General features: G+C 44.2%; 1 protein-coding gene across 5 annotated transcripts in view; it reads left to right on the forward strand.

Annotated features, from left to right (window-relative positions):
- The first annotated feature begins 355 nt into the window (after positions 1-355).
- DOT1L (DOT1 like histone lysine methyltransferase) overlaps positions 356-15,198 on the forward strand; it is a 78,067-nt gene continuing 63,224 nt past the window's right edge. For all 5 annotated transcript variants that reach the window (XM_062596425.1, XM_062596429.1, XM_062596430.1 and 2 more), the window contains exon 1: positions 356-550. In XM_062596425.1, the coding sequence (XP_062452409.1) occupies positions 470-550 (81 nt within the window). In that variant the 5' untranslated portion in view covers positions 356-469. The remainder of the gene's footprint in view (positions 551-15,198) is intronic.

The raw sequence follows: 15,198 nt of genomic DNA on the forward strand, positions 1-15,198 counted from the left end.
CCCCGAGCCCGGCGCGCTGCTGGCAGCGCGCGCGCGCGGCGCGGGGCGGGCGGGGGGGCGCGCGCGCGGCGCGGCGCGGCGGGGAGGGCAGCTGAGGACAGGGGGAGGGAGCGCGAGGCCTCGCCCGCCCCCGCCCCCCCGCGTCTGGCGCGTTGCTCGGGCCCGGCCCGGCTCCTCATTGTGCTCGCTTCACGCCGGCCCAAGATGGCGGCGGCGCTGGAGAGCCCCGCGAGCCGCTAACGACAATAGAGGGAGGCGAAGGGGAGCGGGCGCCCCCGCCGGCACCGGCCTCCCCCCTCCCCCTCCCTCTCCCCCCCTTCCTCCTCCTCCTCCTCCCCGCCACCACCATCATCATCATCATCGCCGCCTCACCTCGCACACGCCCCCGGCCGGGCCCGGCCGCCACACCCCGACCGGCCCCCTCTAGCATGGTGCGGGGCCGCCGCCGCCTCTTCCTCCGGCTGCCGACATGGGCGAGAGGCTGGAGCTCAGGCTGAAGTCGCCCGTGGGAGCCGAGCCGGCCGTCTACCCCTGGCCGCTGCCCGTCTATGTGAGTATGGCCCCGCGGCGCGGGGAGGGGGGGGGGAGACCGGCCCGGCACCCCCAGCCCCTCACAGCGGCACCTGCCCCCCCCCCCCGCTCCCTGTCACGCCGGTCTCCCCCCCCCCCCCCGTCACCCCTGTCCTCCGCTCCCCCCAGTATCCCCACTCCTTTTGTACCTTTATTTATTAATTCCTCCCCTTTTCTTTCTCCACCCCCCCCCCGGTGCCCCCAGCCGCCCCTTGCCCAGCGCTGCCCCCGGGGACTCCGGCCGCGGCCCCCTGCTCGCCCCGCGCAGCCGCCCCTTCCCGCGCTCCCCTCGCGTCTCAGGTATTTTTCCTCCCTCGGTGCCCCTGACCCACCTCTCTCGTGTCCCCTTCCTTTCCCCCTCCAACCACAGTTCAGGTTGAGTGTTTTATGTCACTTGCTAGGCTTTTTTTTTTTTTTTTTTCCCTTACTGGAAGCTGTAATAATTTGGATTATGGCATATATCGTGTTGTTATTTTAATACATTGACAACAACAAATCCCCCAAAACCAAACCAACAGGCTCCAGAGTGAAAGACTGCTGAGCCTGGATTCTTCCAGGCTCCCCAGTCTGGGGTGTTGTTGCTCTCCTGGAAGTCAAAATTCCCAATTTCTTTTTATAATTGGTTGACTAAACTGAAGGGCGGGGATGAAGACTGGTTAGTGAAAAGTTTTCATGTTTTCTTGAACTCAGTTCGTGGGACTAGTTAATAACCAGAGCTGTTTCAAACTGAGTATGAGCAAGAGGGCTTTATACACCCATACAAATCACCTATTCCTTCAGACGGTAGTGGGGATCTCTGCTTCCCCGCTCCCCCAGAAAAAAAAACAGTCACGGGAGTGGAGATAAACAGAGGAAAAGCATAATTTAATTGTGGGTAGCGAAGGAAAGGCTTTGCACTTGGTATGTATTTGTAGGATTGGTGCTATTGCTTATGTTTTCGTTAAGCGAGTGCCCTTGTATGTTCTCACTTAGTCTAAATAGAATTCAAGTCAGGTTTGGCAGTTGATGGCAGTTGTAATCCGCATGCTTTCAAATAAAATGTCACTGGTCCCTGTTTAGTTATGTCAGCAGCCTGTGTGTGTGTGTGTTTTTTTTTTTTTTTGACTTGCCTGACTTCTGTCCTGCCTCTTCTGTGTTGTGAGTGAAAGATGTGTGACCTTGATAACGATGTCCATGTTCAAATTAGCGAAAGTCTCATGAGAGGCAGGAAGCTTGCTTCTAGTTTTTGTGTAAGGCTTGTACTAGTCCTTGAACACTTTTTTTTTCATCTTGAATGTTTATATTGCCTTTGAGAACAGTTTTGTGAAAGAAAAAGAAAATAATTTATATCTTGGCTTGGGTACTGTTGATCCTTCCGTGTGTTTGAGGATTTGCTCTCGTACGCTTTGCAGGGAGAACATGCTGGGACATAGGCTGGGGAAGCTGGTATTGCTGATATCATTGCTCATTTGGCAATCGTAGCGTACGTGTGTGTGTGAACGATTAGAAATATATTGCTTGTGGCAGAAGAGATGGCTGTGTATTAGGATCTGCTGTCTGCCTTTTGGTGCTGTTGATGTATCTGTGGTTTCCAAAACATCCTCCATGTATGCTGGTGTGCTGTTTTAATCGGCCGCTCGCAGAGCCTGAGCCTCCAGCACACACTAGTTAATGCAGCCTTTCCTGTTTGGGCAGCTCTGTCATTCGTGTGTGTCTGTGCGCGGGCGCGCGCTATGCTTAAATTGACAGAAACTGAAAGTATCATGATGACCAGTTCAGTTTTCTTCATGTTACCAAATATTAACTTGCTTCTCTAAGCAGGTTATGTGAAGTATAGGTTAAAGATCACACAGATTAAGGATTAATCTGGAAGAAATGAATGATTACATATATATGTATATATACATTTATATGTATGTATATATATTCACAAAACTTTCTACAGGTTAGAAAAACCTCCACAAAAACCCAGACCCACAAAAATGTGTATTTTAATCCTGTTTTTAATTTAGGATTTGATTAACTGGGGAAAACTTGAGTGGTTTTGAAGATGGCAGAGGACGTAAATTTTCTTTTCCAGTTAATCAGAAATGCAGTGGGCAGGATTGCTTATCCACATGTGTTATCTACATATGTTAAGAAATGCTGCGAAACCTGAACATCCTGCCGTTAAAGTGGCCTCTTTGGGTTGCGGATTTTTCCATAGTAATACAGAATTGGATGGTTCATCTGGAGCCAATCAGCGTTTTGTCCTGCAGTTGTGCTGAGCAGATCATGCCGCATATTATAGAAGCGTATGTTTGTGTGCGGGGTGGGGTGGGGGGGGGACGCGCATGCATACAGCCTGCAACTCTGGCCTTCGCAGCAGCAGATGAACTCTGACGCTTTAGAAATAAATCCTAGTCTTTGTACATGGCAGTGTTTGGCCTGCTAACATTGTACTCCGTTGAACTGTAGACTTTCTTTCCCTCCTTGGCTCAGGCTGTAGTTGGCAGCGGGGTATATGTACCGTTGTGGTTTTAGAGCTCAGCTCTGTTTGACGTAAGCAGAACATTTCTTAGTTTCACCACTCTTTCTGCTGCTTGATTTCTAGGAAGCAAGGTGGAATACCTGGAAAAAAACACTTCAGGTAGTTTATTTACTAGTAGTCTCTCTCTCTCAGCTTCCAAAGGCTTACTACTTCCTGTTGGTATACCGTGAAATACATTTTTCTGAAGGGGTTGCCATAGGGTAACCCTCAGTCCGTACTAATTATTTTTTGATAAGAGCAACAGGAATGGCAGAGAATCATATTTCGCAACAGCAGAGGCTGAGTTGTTTTGTAGAGTTGCTGCTTGATGAACACCTCCGCAATGTAACGCTGTATTAAATAACTTGACTATTTTTATGTTCTCACTACATCTTAAATTAGTGATGTTGGTGTTGCTATGCAAAAGGCTGAGTCTAATCTCTCATATTAGTGGATGCCTGGATTAATAACATGCCTCCTTACTTAAGGACTGTTGCTTATGGTGTATATATAATAGGAAAAATGGGATCTCTTCAGACTGCTGAGTTTGCATAATAGCTCAGCTGACAAACTAATGCTTGTTGAGATGCTAAAATGACCTAGGAGGGTGATGTGAAACACGTATTTCCCTACCAGACTAATTAAGGCCGTGGGAGGAGAGAGCATTGGTGTTACAGATACAGCCTCCCACTGGCTTACATACAAAACTGAAAGTATGACTCTTTCCCCCGCCTTCTGCTTTTCTCAAAGGAAAGGCCATGGTTTTCTAATGAATACATGGTGAGCAGTTCTGTCCATAACACACTGTGATGAGTAAGTTGAATAGTGCATGGTGAGTAATCTCGCCTCATGACTCACAAAATATTTTCTGATGTTGACCTCTGTTTTTTATGAGTGCCCTGTTTAATCAGAGCTGAAGTGTGTTTATTCTTTTGTATGCACGGTTTAACTCCTTGACTCCCAAATACCTGCCCCAATTCTTGCTTGCTCTCAGTTGTCAACGGCCTGTGATACTGCAAACTGAGTTATACTTCTCTACTTGTTAGCAAAATAAACAATTTAATACGTGTGAAACGTGTAGGCCTCTAGATAAAAGAAGTACATTATTAACTCTGCTAATTTACCCATTTCAGCAAATGGATCCAGGTGATCATAAGTAGGCTAATGCCAATAGTGTGTGTCATTTGTGGTCGTACTTAGGTACACATAAATTAGTATTTATTACCTAAAGGTAGATATGAAGGATACAAAAGATGAAGGCCCATTTATACTTTTAAGTCCTGAAGATATTTAGGTTTATCCTGGAGAATTGTCCTTGGCTTGGCTCATTTTCTTATGTATGTCTCTGACTTTTGGTAGGGTTAAACCTGAGTATTTCTTAGGTTTGAATGTGGAGTTTTTCTATACCTTGGTAAGTTCAGCGTAATCTGCAAGGTGTTTGAGGTTGTACTTCAAATGCCTCTTTTGACAAGGTGGGCCTGCTTAAGGAGTCATGACCTATGATGTGCAAAAGGTATTTTTTTAAAACCTGAGGCAGTTCCTTCATCTGTTTGGGGCACTGATCTGCTAATAGTATCACTGGCATGATGGAAGGATTGTTTGTCTATAGAACTGAGTGACCAGAGCCTTGGAAGCTGCTGAAGCTGATTTTTTTTTTTTTCCTTAAATCACCAAAGCCAGTGTTTGTTCAACTGCACCTTAGGGTAGCTTACAAGTTTGTCTGTAAAAACATACAATTTCTATTTTCTAGGTAGCTTGTATGTCAATAAGAGGGCACTTCCCTGGTCCCTTTTTCTCCTTTTACAAATGCACTGAACTGGTTTGCTGGGGGATCAAAGCGAATGTCAGCCCTGACAAAAGGGAGGGAATGGCAAGGCATAGTCAGGTGATGAGAGGAGGGTGGAATTGGTGTTGACTTTGAGTGGCTTAAGCTCTTGTGGAACTGCATCCTTCATCTTGATGGCTTTAAATGACTTGCTGCCTGTCATGTTAAATAGTGCTTAAATCCTTGCAAGTTTCCAAATTAGACATCTGCCTGTCTTGCCTGCGCTTTTCATCTGGTAGGCTTTCTCATTGTTTGCCTGCTGAATAGCATTTCCCCAAAAGATAACTGCTAAACCTCCATACCTGCCAGGATTTTTTTTTCTCAGGTTTGACTTTTAAGGGCTAGCCATTTCTGTTGTGATAATGCCTAGAAACTCCTCTTACAGCACAGGCCTCCACTGAGCAAGTCATTGTGCCTCCCAGGAGGTTTACCGTTTTGGTGTCTTTAAAGCTGTGTTCCAGTTTTCCATATTCCAACCTGGAAATCTCAGCCTTGACTCTGTCCCAGGAGAGGACAGTCTTGGTTGTGCTGCTATGCAAGTCGTATTGGGGTGGAGAACCTCTGTGATGAGCCACTGAAGCTTAAGCCTTCAAATTAACAACGATAGTGATAAATCTGGATTGAATAATTCAGTGATTTGTCTGTGTTTTTTCTCTTTGCTGCTGTCTTTCTACTCTGCTCTAACAGCAAGAAATTCCCATTGGCTAATTCAGTGTTGTCATAGCATCACTCTTTGCAGCTGTTGGAGAGGTATACATGTGTCTGTTACTAAGGAGTACTGGCATACAAGCTTGATAATACTTTATTTGTGCAGGTGGAAGAGTGCATAGTATGTGGTTTCTTCCCTCCCCTCCTGCTGCTGCCACTGATTTAGCCCATTGCTTCGCTGCCCCAAACCTGGTCTGGGATGTGGCTGATACACTTCTATCGCCCCTGGAATGTGTTATGTACTAAAAGCTCAAGGGCAGCCAGCGATAATGAAAATTGCAGCCTAGCAGGGAGTGTCACCCTTTAAAATTAAAGATCAACTGTAGAGATGGATAACAGACTATATTTAAAAATTTAATGCTTTTTTTTTCTTTTGGTTTTGTTTTGTTCTGATGGCACTTGGCCTTGCTAGGAATATAGTTTCTCTGATAACCAGCTTTTACTTACCAGACACCTGTCTGGATGCGGGAGCAGATGTTGAAGTTGAGAGTGCAGTTGTGCAGTATGGTAAGCTCAGTTTAGGAAGGCCTTGTTTTCAGCAGCTTGTTCCTACTCCTGTGCGGTACTCTCCTGTCTTGTATAGCGTGGTTTGGCATTGTACCTAATCTGGTGTAGCTGCAGTGGTGCTGCTCCCTCCTTTTCCCCAGCCACTTGCCATTTCCCTTATCCAGGTCCAGCCATTACTTATTACATATTGTGTTACACTTCAGCAAGATGACCTGATGGAAAACAGTTTCACTTTTTTGCATGTGCGCGTGGGGTTTCTTTGGATCAGCTTGTACTAGACGGCCGGAGGGAAAAGGCGGGAGCGCGTGGCCAGAGATGGGGGGGGGGGCTCACGGTGAGGCTTCCCCTTGCAGCAGCCGCCTGCGGTTTCGCTGTGTGAACGGTAGCGTCTGGGCGCTCTGCGCTGATGTAAGCGTGTGGGGGGTAGTTCGGTAAACCGGATAGCTGAAAATATGTGGGGAGGAAAAAAGGTGTTAGTGCTTCCACGCCCCCCCCCCCCAATCTGTAATCTGACTCATGCTGTCTGCCCCCCCCGGGCTGTTGTGTCAGTGCAAAGGAGGGGGCGGTGAGCAGAGGAAGCCGGTGAGCTGGCTTTGCCAGGCAAAACCCCCTCACGCTTTGAGTAATCACCCCCAAATACGGCAGTGGTGGCAGGCGTTAGGGGATTTTTCTCTGATCTAATGGTATTGATGAAGCTTGTTGGGCAATGGTTGTGGGGATGACACATTAATGAAAAAGCTTCTCTAGTGAAGAAAAGGCTTTGAAAACTTCAGCAGACTTCCTATTTCCCCCCCCCCCCAATTCTTCAAAAATGTAGAGTGCCAAGAGTGAGTGGTATAAAACCGGGAAATAATTGACTCAATTATTTCAAAAGTGCTTGGGTTTCTCTGCTACCCAGCAAATAAACAGAAGCAAATGACAGAATTGGCACAGTTGTATAATTTGTACTTTTCTGCTCCTAAGAATGCCAAGTGGAGCTAAGCAGTGTGCTTGTTCTGAGGTTGCTAATCTACTAGCTCAGAAGGTGAGAAAGGCTGTAACCATGCAGTTTTTAACTAGGCAGCCTGTGGTTACTGTAGAATAGCAGTTTTCTTTTGTACTTTACCCTTTCAAGTCTAACTTGTCATGGGTGCCAACCAGTATTTGTTCAGTTTTCAGACTGACTTTTGTTCAAAGCTCTGACCCAAAAAATACAAGACATAACAGAAGTCCAATAGGCCTAACCTTTTTTTCCCCCCTCCTAGCATTTATATAGGAGAAGTAGAAATTATTCTGTTGTGTTGTGCCGTAAGACCACAGTACTCCTGTTTTTCAGGTAGCTGAAGTAGTTGCGAGGCAACTGTTGAAAGACAGAGGTAGTTGCTAAAGACTCAGAAGAACAGTGAGGATTAATGTCCCTGTCCTGGCCTGACTGTTCCTACTCTGACAACTAGAGTTTATCTACCTAAAATTCACCCATTGGTTACAGTTGGGCACAGTATAGAGAGTTTTCAGTGTGCCAAGGGAAATTCATGCCACCACATGCAACTCCAACTCTTGTCCTTCATGGCAGCCCAAATATATATGGAGATGATTATCCTGTCAAGTCTCGGCTGTGTGAATGAATTGTGTTTCTCCTGGGAATATAGGCAAAATATCTTACCTCTTGGTATGCAGGATTTATGGGAAACTTTATCGCCCTTCTCCCCAGGCATCCATATGTCTACATTTGTACTCTTCCTTCATCCTTTCTTTTCCACTTTTCATACTGCCTTTCTTTTTTGCTTGCTGCTTTAAGAGTTAACCTTTGACTGACTAATACTTTTTACTGTAATGAGGAAGATAAGAGCAGAAGTGGAGTGTGCATATTTTTTTTCTTTCTTCTCCTCCCAGTATACTTATCATTGATTGTTAGGTTGATAATCATGAAGTATTTCAGGATATTTAAAATATTTTTGCATAGTTCTTGTCCTCCTAACAGAAGGATCCACAGGAGGAGTAGTAGTTTACACTGGGAACCTGTCATGTAACTAAACTTATTTTTGTAGTGATCATTAAAGACAAGACAAAACTAACCCTGATGAGGAGCAAGAAATTAAACTGGACATATGATACTTGCCTTGTGTTGTATAGTTATCAAATTGAATGGGTACTATTTTTAGCATATAGGAAGAAGGTGAGTGTCTTTTACAACAGGAAGTGATGGCTTCATAGATAGGAGCAGATCTATGAATAACGAAAAAGTTTCTGCTCTACAGTATTTTTTTTCGTTTCACTTTATGAGTGAATGAGAGTTTCCTCAAAATCAACTTGCAGAAAATACTGTGATTTTAGATGGAAAAAATCTAACAAACAAATGAGGGTGGCTAACTCATATAGCGGAAAAGTTGTTTTTTTGTATTGCTTTTTAAAATTAATAATTCTCTTTGTAGAACTTAATGGATTGTTATATCTTTTCTATGACTGAGAAGGCTTCTAGTATTTTGTGTAGTGTGAAGCGTATACAGTTTCTTGAGTTTGCTGGCATTATTTTGTCATTTACTTAGTAGAGCTTAGCAGCATTCTTGTTGTGTGTAATGGTATATACTTTTAAAAATTCTAAAAAGTTTGGGCTCTTAAACTGCTTTCTCATTCCTCTTGAGATACAGCTGGATTTCAGTTGTGTTGCAGGTGATTCCTCTGGTTTAGGTATCTGTTTGCAAAGTTCTTTGATGTGAAGAGCTCAGGTGTTACAGCACCTGACCCTGTAAAGCTGGTGATAGGAGTCTGTGTTCTCACTTTGTCTTCAGTGACTGCTCATTTGAAGGCACAGTAATGTTCTGTTTTTTTCCCCTTTCTTCTCTTAAATGTGGACTACCTTGTAATATTGTAGAGCCTAAACCATTTACAAGTCCTTAAAATGGAAGCTTTTAAAAATGATTAGCACTTAGAAATTCTGTATGTGTGCTGCTCAAAATCTGTAGTGGGTGTAACTTGCTCTGTAACACAAGTTGGAGCTTACTGGAGGAAGAACATAACTATTCATATTCTTCTTTTGTACCTTGCAGAAACATCTTTTTTTAGGAAGTCAGTGGGCTTCATTAAGAATACAAGGCTTTATTGCTAACTTATGTTGTAATAGAATATTTATGTGTGATAAGTAGCAGAATTTTGAGTTGTCCAAGACTGACACTTCATAGAATACAAAGTGGTTGTTTAAGTCAGCTTTGTCTTACCAATGGCCTGCAGGATGCTTCACTTTGGCCTGCCAATTTTCCTTGCAGGAGATGGAGAACAGCTGTTCAAACTCCAAATGTTCACTGAAAGAACTAGGCTGTGTCATGAGCTGCTTCCCAGCCTCTTACAGAACCAGTGTCCACCGAGAAGCTGGAAAGACAGTGGGCTTATGGGAGCAAGAATGGGAGTAGATGTGATAGCCTCTTCCAGCAACAGCAGTTATCCTGTTTTTTCTTCTCTTCGCTCATCTGAAAAGTGTGCATGCACTTGTCACCAATGTCAGCTTATCTCCTGCAATCCTCCAATGTCTTGGTGACAGATACAGCAAATGTAGAGGTCAGCATCTGCTGAGAGGAAGGGCTGATGATTGTTAGGAGGAAGTTGCAGGAGTCCCGAAGTCTTCATCCATCTCCCCTTGCTTTTGAGGGTTGGGTCACCTTAATTAAAAGAGAAACTAACCGCGAGAACAGGTAGATGAGTTATTTTTTAAAGTAGATTGCTTATCTTCAAAATGAGAAAAGTTATCTATATAAACCAGTAAAATTCTAGATCATGTACAACTTCTGGCTCCCTAAATTTGTTTATTTTTTGAATATATTATGTGCATAGTCTGATGCTCCTCATGACTTTTCCAGTAGAGTTAGATGAAGTCCAAGCATTTCACAGATGCTTTAAATGAAGGCAGTGGAGAGCCTTATACTGTGAGTTTTGTCACGGAATGACACACTTCAGGCGAATGTATTTAAGTCTGTTAATCTGTTTCCACTGTTCTAGAGGTAGACAATACAAGTTCTTTTATCAATAATAGTTTTGGTGTTTTTAAATATCATCAAAGAAATGTGGAAGAAAATGAGCTTAGCTTCTGATTTCTTTTATTGCATCCATTTTCCTAATGGAATTTTAAAAGTAATGCAACTGCAGTTTGTATTCAGACACTTTGGGGACTGGGTATTAATTTCTATCAGGAATAACCTATGTTAATTGCCTTTGCTTAGGTTTTGCATAAAGGCTTAAGTTTCTGGTAATGAAGATTGCAATGAAGGCTGCATTCTTCTCTGCTTCCCCCCTCATTTCCGCACTCCCTGCTCTCTAGGAAGGTTTCTTTCTCTATTAACCCAGGCCATGGTTACATGAAAGTTTGAAATGCGTGTTCCTGTAGCAGAAATAGTTTTATCATCTCTATCTGGTTGCCCCTCTGTTAAAGCTGCCTCACCCTTATCTGTACAGTAGTATGCTGAACTGGGTCAGTGAACTGGTCTAGTTGAAAAGTAACTAAGCCAAAAAAAAAAAGTTGAATTTTAATCTAGGTCTTTACTGACTTTGTGTGTGTGTGTGTGTTGTGTGCGTGCACAGGCGCTGCGGGGCCAGAGGACGTGGCGGCTTTGGTAGAAAGTAGTGGCTAGGCAGGTGGCTGTGTTGATTTAAAGTGTTTGTGAAATGATGGCTAGAGCATTCTTTCTTGTTGACTATAGTGAAAGCGTAGCAGTCCGCTCTGTCCCTGAATGAGCAAACACTGGACGTCTTTGCATGTACACATTGTGCTTCTTCAGCTGCTCGGGTAGTAAAGCATGCTCCTTCCAGCTATGATATTATGGAAATAGTTTATAATTGCCTAAAACTTACTGAAAGGACAATAGGATATGCCAGTGTAAGTTAACATTTTACTGAAACAGATACTTTCTCCTATATATTCCAGTAGAGCAGTCTGGATTTTTTTTTTCCTTTTTTTTTTTTTTTTTTTTTTTTTGACTAAAAAGGCTTCTTGCATAATAGAACTACTACTTAGTTAAATCTGGTCTATGTCTGGTTTGCACAGACTGGAGCCCTGGAGCCAATAGGTTATATTGGTGTAACTGTCCCATGTGGATGTTGCCTTAGACACTTCTACAGAATGATTGCATGTTAATATATTTCTGCAGCCCCTCCTACATGCTATCATGGGAACCATTCCCTCTTGCATTTGTGCAGTGTCCGTAGCAACAGTTGTGATTGCTGTTTTGGAAAGGCAGAACGTTTTTTATTGTGGCTTGAGTAGCTGCAATGAAGTGTGAGTGCAGTGTGCCAGCCAGATCCACGCTTCTTGTGTACAAATTCTGGATCACCTGAACTCGTGGTATCTGAGGGTTACCCAGATCAATGTGGATCTTCTAGTCTGCTTATTTCCTTGCTAATTTAGTAGTTTTACTAAATACTGGACCTTGGTCCAAACTTTGCCCTGTTTTTCTTTAAAAATTCTTAAGTAGGTCTTAAGGAGGCCGTAATGCACACTATGCTTTCCACGGTGTTTTCTGTTTAGTTCTGTGTGACACAGTAAAGTCTTACTAATTACTGAAACTATAACAAACTTGTCTTTTCTCTTACTGTCTGGGAGATAAGTTTCAAAATGCAATCTTGGTAGCTCACTCTTCCCAATTTAGTGAAGATTAAAAGAACGGACCCAGGCTGTTGGCAACAACAGGTCTCTCTATATGCATTGTTATATGTATATACTTTTCTGTGTGTGCTTATACCTTCTTGGTATAAGGTAATAGCAGTCATTGAATGCTTCAGAGAAGGCTTCTGGTTTGGTTGCTGCTGTGGAAATTACAGGGCACCATCTTATTTTTGTATAAAATCAGATAATATTAAAGTCTAGCTGTAACATGAAATGTTGCACAGACCACGCTTTCCCCTTTCCATACTGAAAGGGTCATAGGCATTTCAGCCTTGGCCAAAGCCCTAAAAAGTCTGAGTGATTCAAGGTAGTAGCTGTCTGGACTGCAGAGCTTGAGATTTTTCCTTGTGTTCGGCTATCCCCAGGCAGTCTCTTTTCTTTGCTGTTGAAGCAGCTGGAAGTACTTCTCAGATTGGTTTCAGCTTGTCATTGACTCTTAGCAACCACTGTTTGCAGGTGTATTGAAGATGGACATGTTCTGGACATAGAAACTGTACTGGTGAATCTTGCTAGACAGTATACAAAGTAAGTTAAGCCCTGGGGGGGCTGTCCTAAGTCAGGAGGCAAGCAAACTTCAGATATCCTTAAGGCAGTGGGTTTAAAGGGGGCATTCAAGTGCCATGCAGAATGCTGCGTACTCTCCTCTCCTAAGAGTGGTGCTTTTACCGAGGGAGCTGGCAGATGTTGTTGCCAGGCCACTCTCTTTGAAAGGTCATGGAGCGCTGGAGAGGTGCCTTAGGACTGGAAGAAAGCCAGTGTCACTCCAGCCTTCAAAAAGGGCAAGAAGGAGGACCCAGGTAACTATAGGCTGGTCAGCCTCACCTCCGTCCCTGGAAGGGTGATGGAACAGCTCATTCTGGATGTCATCTCCAGGCATATGGAGGAAAAGGTGATGAGGAGTAGTCAGCATGGATTTACCAAGGGGAAATCCTGCTTAACCAATCTGATAGCCCTCTATGATGGAATGACTGGCTGGATAGAGGAGGGGAGAGCAGTGGACAGTGTGTACCTTGACTTCAGCAAGGCTTTTGACACTGTCTCCCATAACATTTTCCTACATGAACTCAAGAAGTGTGGGTTAGACAAGTGGACAGCGAGGTGGATTGAGACCTGGCTGAAGGGCAGAGCTCAGAGGGTCGTCATCAGTGGCGCAGAGTCTAGCAGGAGGCCTGTGGCTAGTGGTGTCCCCCAGGGCTCAGTACTCGGTCCCATGCTGTTCAACTCTTTCATCAAAGACCTGGATGAGGGGACAGAGTGCCTCCTCAGCAAGTTTGCTGATGATACCAAGCTGGGAGGGATGGCTGATACACCTGAGGGCTGTGCTGCCGTTCAGAGAGACCTGGAGAGGTGGGCGGAGAGGAACCTCAGGAGGTTCAGCAAGGGAAGTGCAGAGTCGTGCACCTAGGGAGAAATAACTCCATGCACCAGTACAGGCTGGGGGCTGACCTGCTGGAAAGCAGCTCTGCAGAGAAGGACCTGGGAGTGCTGGTGGACAACAAGTTGACTATGAGGCAGCAATGTGCCCTTGTGGCCAAGAAGGCCAATGGTATCCAGGGGTGCATTAGGAAGACTGTTGCCAGCAGGTTGAGGGAGCTGATCCTGCCCCTCTACTCAGCCCTGGGGAGGCCTCATCTCGACTACTGTGCCCAGTTCTGAGCTCCCCAGTACAAGAGAGACAAGGAGCAACTGGAGAGAGCCCAACATAGGGCTACGAGGATGTTCGGAGGCCTGGAGCATCTGCCCTATGAGGCATGGCTGGGAGAGCTGGGCCTGTTTAGCCTGGGGAAGAGAAGACTGAGGGGGCATCTTATCAATGTGTATAAACACCTGAAGGGAGGGTGTCTAGGGGATGGGGCTGAACTCTTTTCAGTTGTCCCATGCAACAGGACAAGAGGAAACGGGCGAAAACTGAACTGCAGGAAGTTCCGCCTGAATGTAAGGGGGAATTTCTTCCCTGTGAGAGTGATGGAGCACTGGAACAGGTTGGCCCGGAGAGGTTGTGGAGTCTCCTTCTCTGGAGATATTCAAAGCTTGCCTGGACACAATCCTTGGAAATGTTCTGTAGGTGACCCTGCTTGAGCAGGAAGGTTGGACTAGATGATCTCCAGAGGTCCCTTCCAACCTTACTGATTCTGTGATTCTGTAATTCCTTTGGGGCAATTGCAGCTATAGTAGCTCCACGCTACCTTTTTTTTGTATCTCGAGAAATGCTTATCGTCTGACCACAGATGGAGGAAATCTGAGGGATGTTAAATAGGCACTAGCCCATTAGTCTTCTGCAAGATAAATTGGTTCTTTCTATTCCATCTTTTTGATCTCTGCTAACCATCTTGTCTCCAGCTGTAACATCCTCTCCTTCAGATTTATGACCACGGCATGTGGAGAAAGTTGCCTCTATGGGCAACTAGAGGCTAGTGAGACTGACCTCCTCTTTTTGCAAGTTAAATAAGATCATAGCCATTTGCAGATCAGAATTTCTCAATCAAAGTGACTTCTGTGAAAGTATGAGGAATGGCATCAGTGTTTAGAACTTGACAGCCAATGTTATATAATTCAAATGTTGGAAGTAGGATGATATTTAAAGATGTCATTAAAAAGTGCACGAGTGGTGCTATTAATTTATTGTTAATTAGGTTGTCTTGGGTTTTGTTTCTTCTGAATTGTTCAGATTCATCTGGTGGACAATGAAAAGCTTCTAGGAGATGTCTTCCTCTTGCTTTGCAGATGCTTGACCACAGCTTGTTTGTCCAGTTCTGAAGAACTGCTTTGGTCACCCAGTCTGTTGTTTGGGGAGGAAATGTGGTGAGAGTAGAGCACCTGACTGGCCCTGCAAAGTTGAGTTCTTGCTGTGGGACAGTTTACGCTTAGGCAAGTCAACACTATCTATGTTTAAAAAAAAAAACAAACAAAAAAAAAAAAACAAAAAAAAAAAAACACCCATCTGTGAAAAGCAGATAAGGAATCTAAGCTGTTTTGACATCTACTGATGAAAAGTGCTTGTATTTATTTTTCTCAAGACCACATCCAAATTCTCAAATAGTAACTCCTCTTACCTTTGTAAGGTATTCTAATCTGCATTTTCTGCTTTTTTTTTTTTTTTTTTTTTTTTTCCCTGTGGGATTTTTGTGGCATTAGTACATAGCACTGTGTAGACTGATAAGACTTCGCAGGGATGCTCCGTTTTACATGTGGGGGAAAGTGAAGCTGGATTGTTTGGGAAAATACAGTGCTCCCCTTCCCCAGTGCCCCAACGGAATAACCACAGTTTACTAAGAAGGAATGAAATATAAAAAGATGCCAACAATTTGGAAGGGCAGTAGGATGTGGTTCCTTATTTCAAGCAATGCCAGCCGCAACATTTAATTGAACATGCTCTATGTGTTTGAGGAAGAAATGTATAGTGCTTAGATCTGTTGCTTTAGCTTAGAGATTCAATTTACAAATTGTTGCTCTGTGAAATAACCAGTCCCT

This window comes from Rhea pennata, chromosome 27 (genome assembly GCF_028389875.1).
Source record: "Rhea pennata isolate bPtePen1 chromosome 27, bPtePen1.pri, whole genome shotgun sequence".
NCBI classification, from domain to species: Eukaryota; Metazoa; Chordata; class Aves; order Rheiformes; family Rheidae; genus Rhea; species Rhea pennata.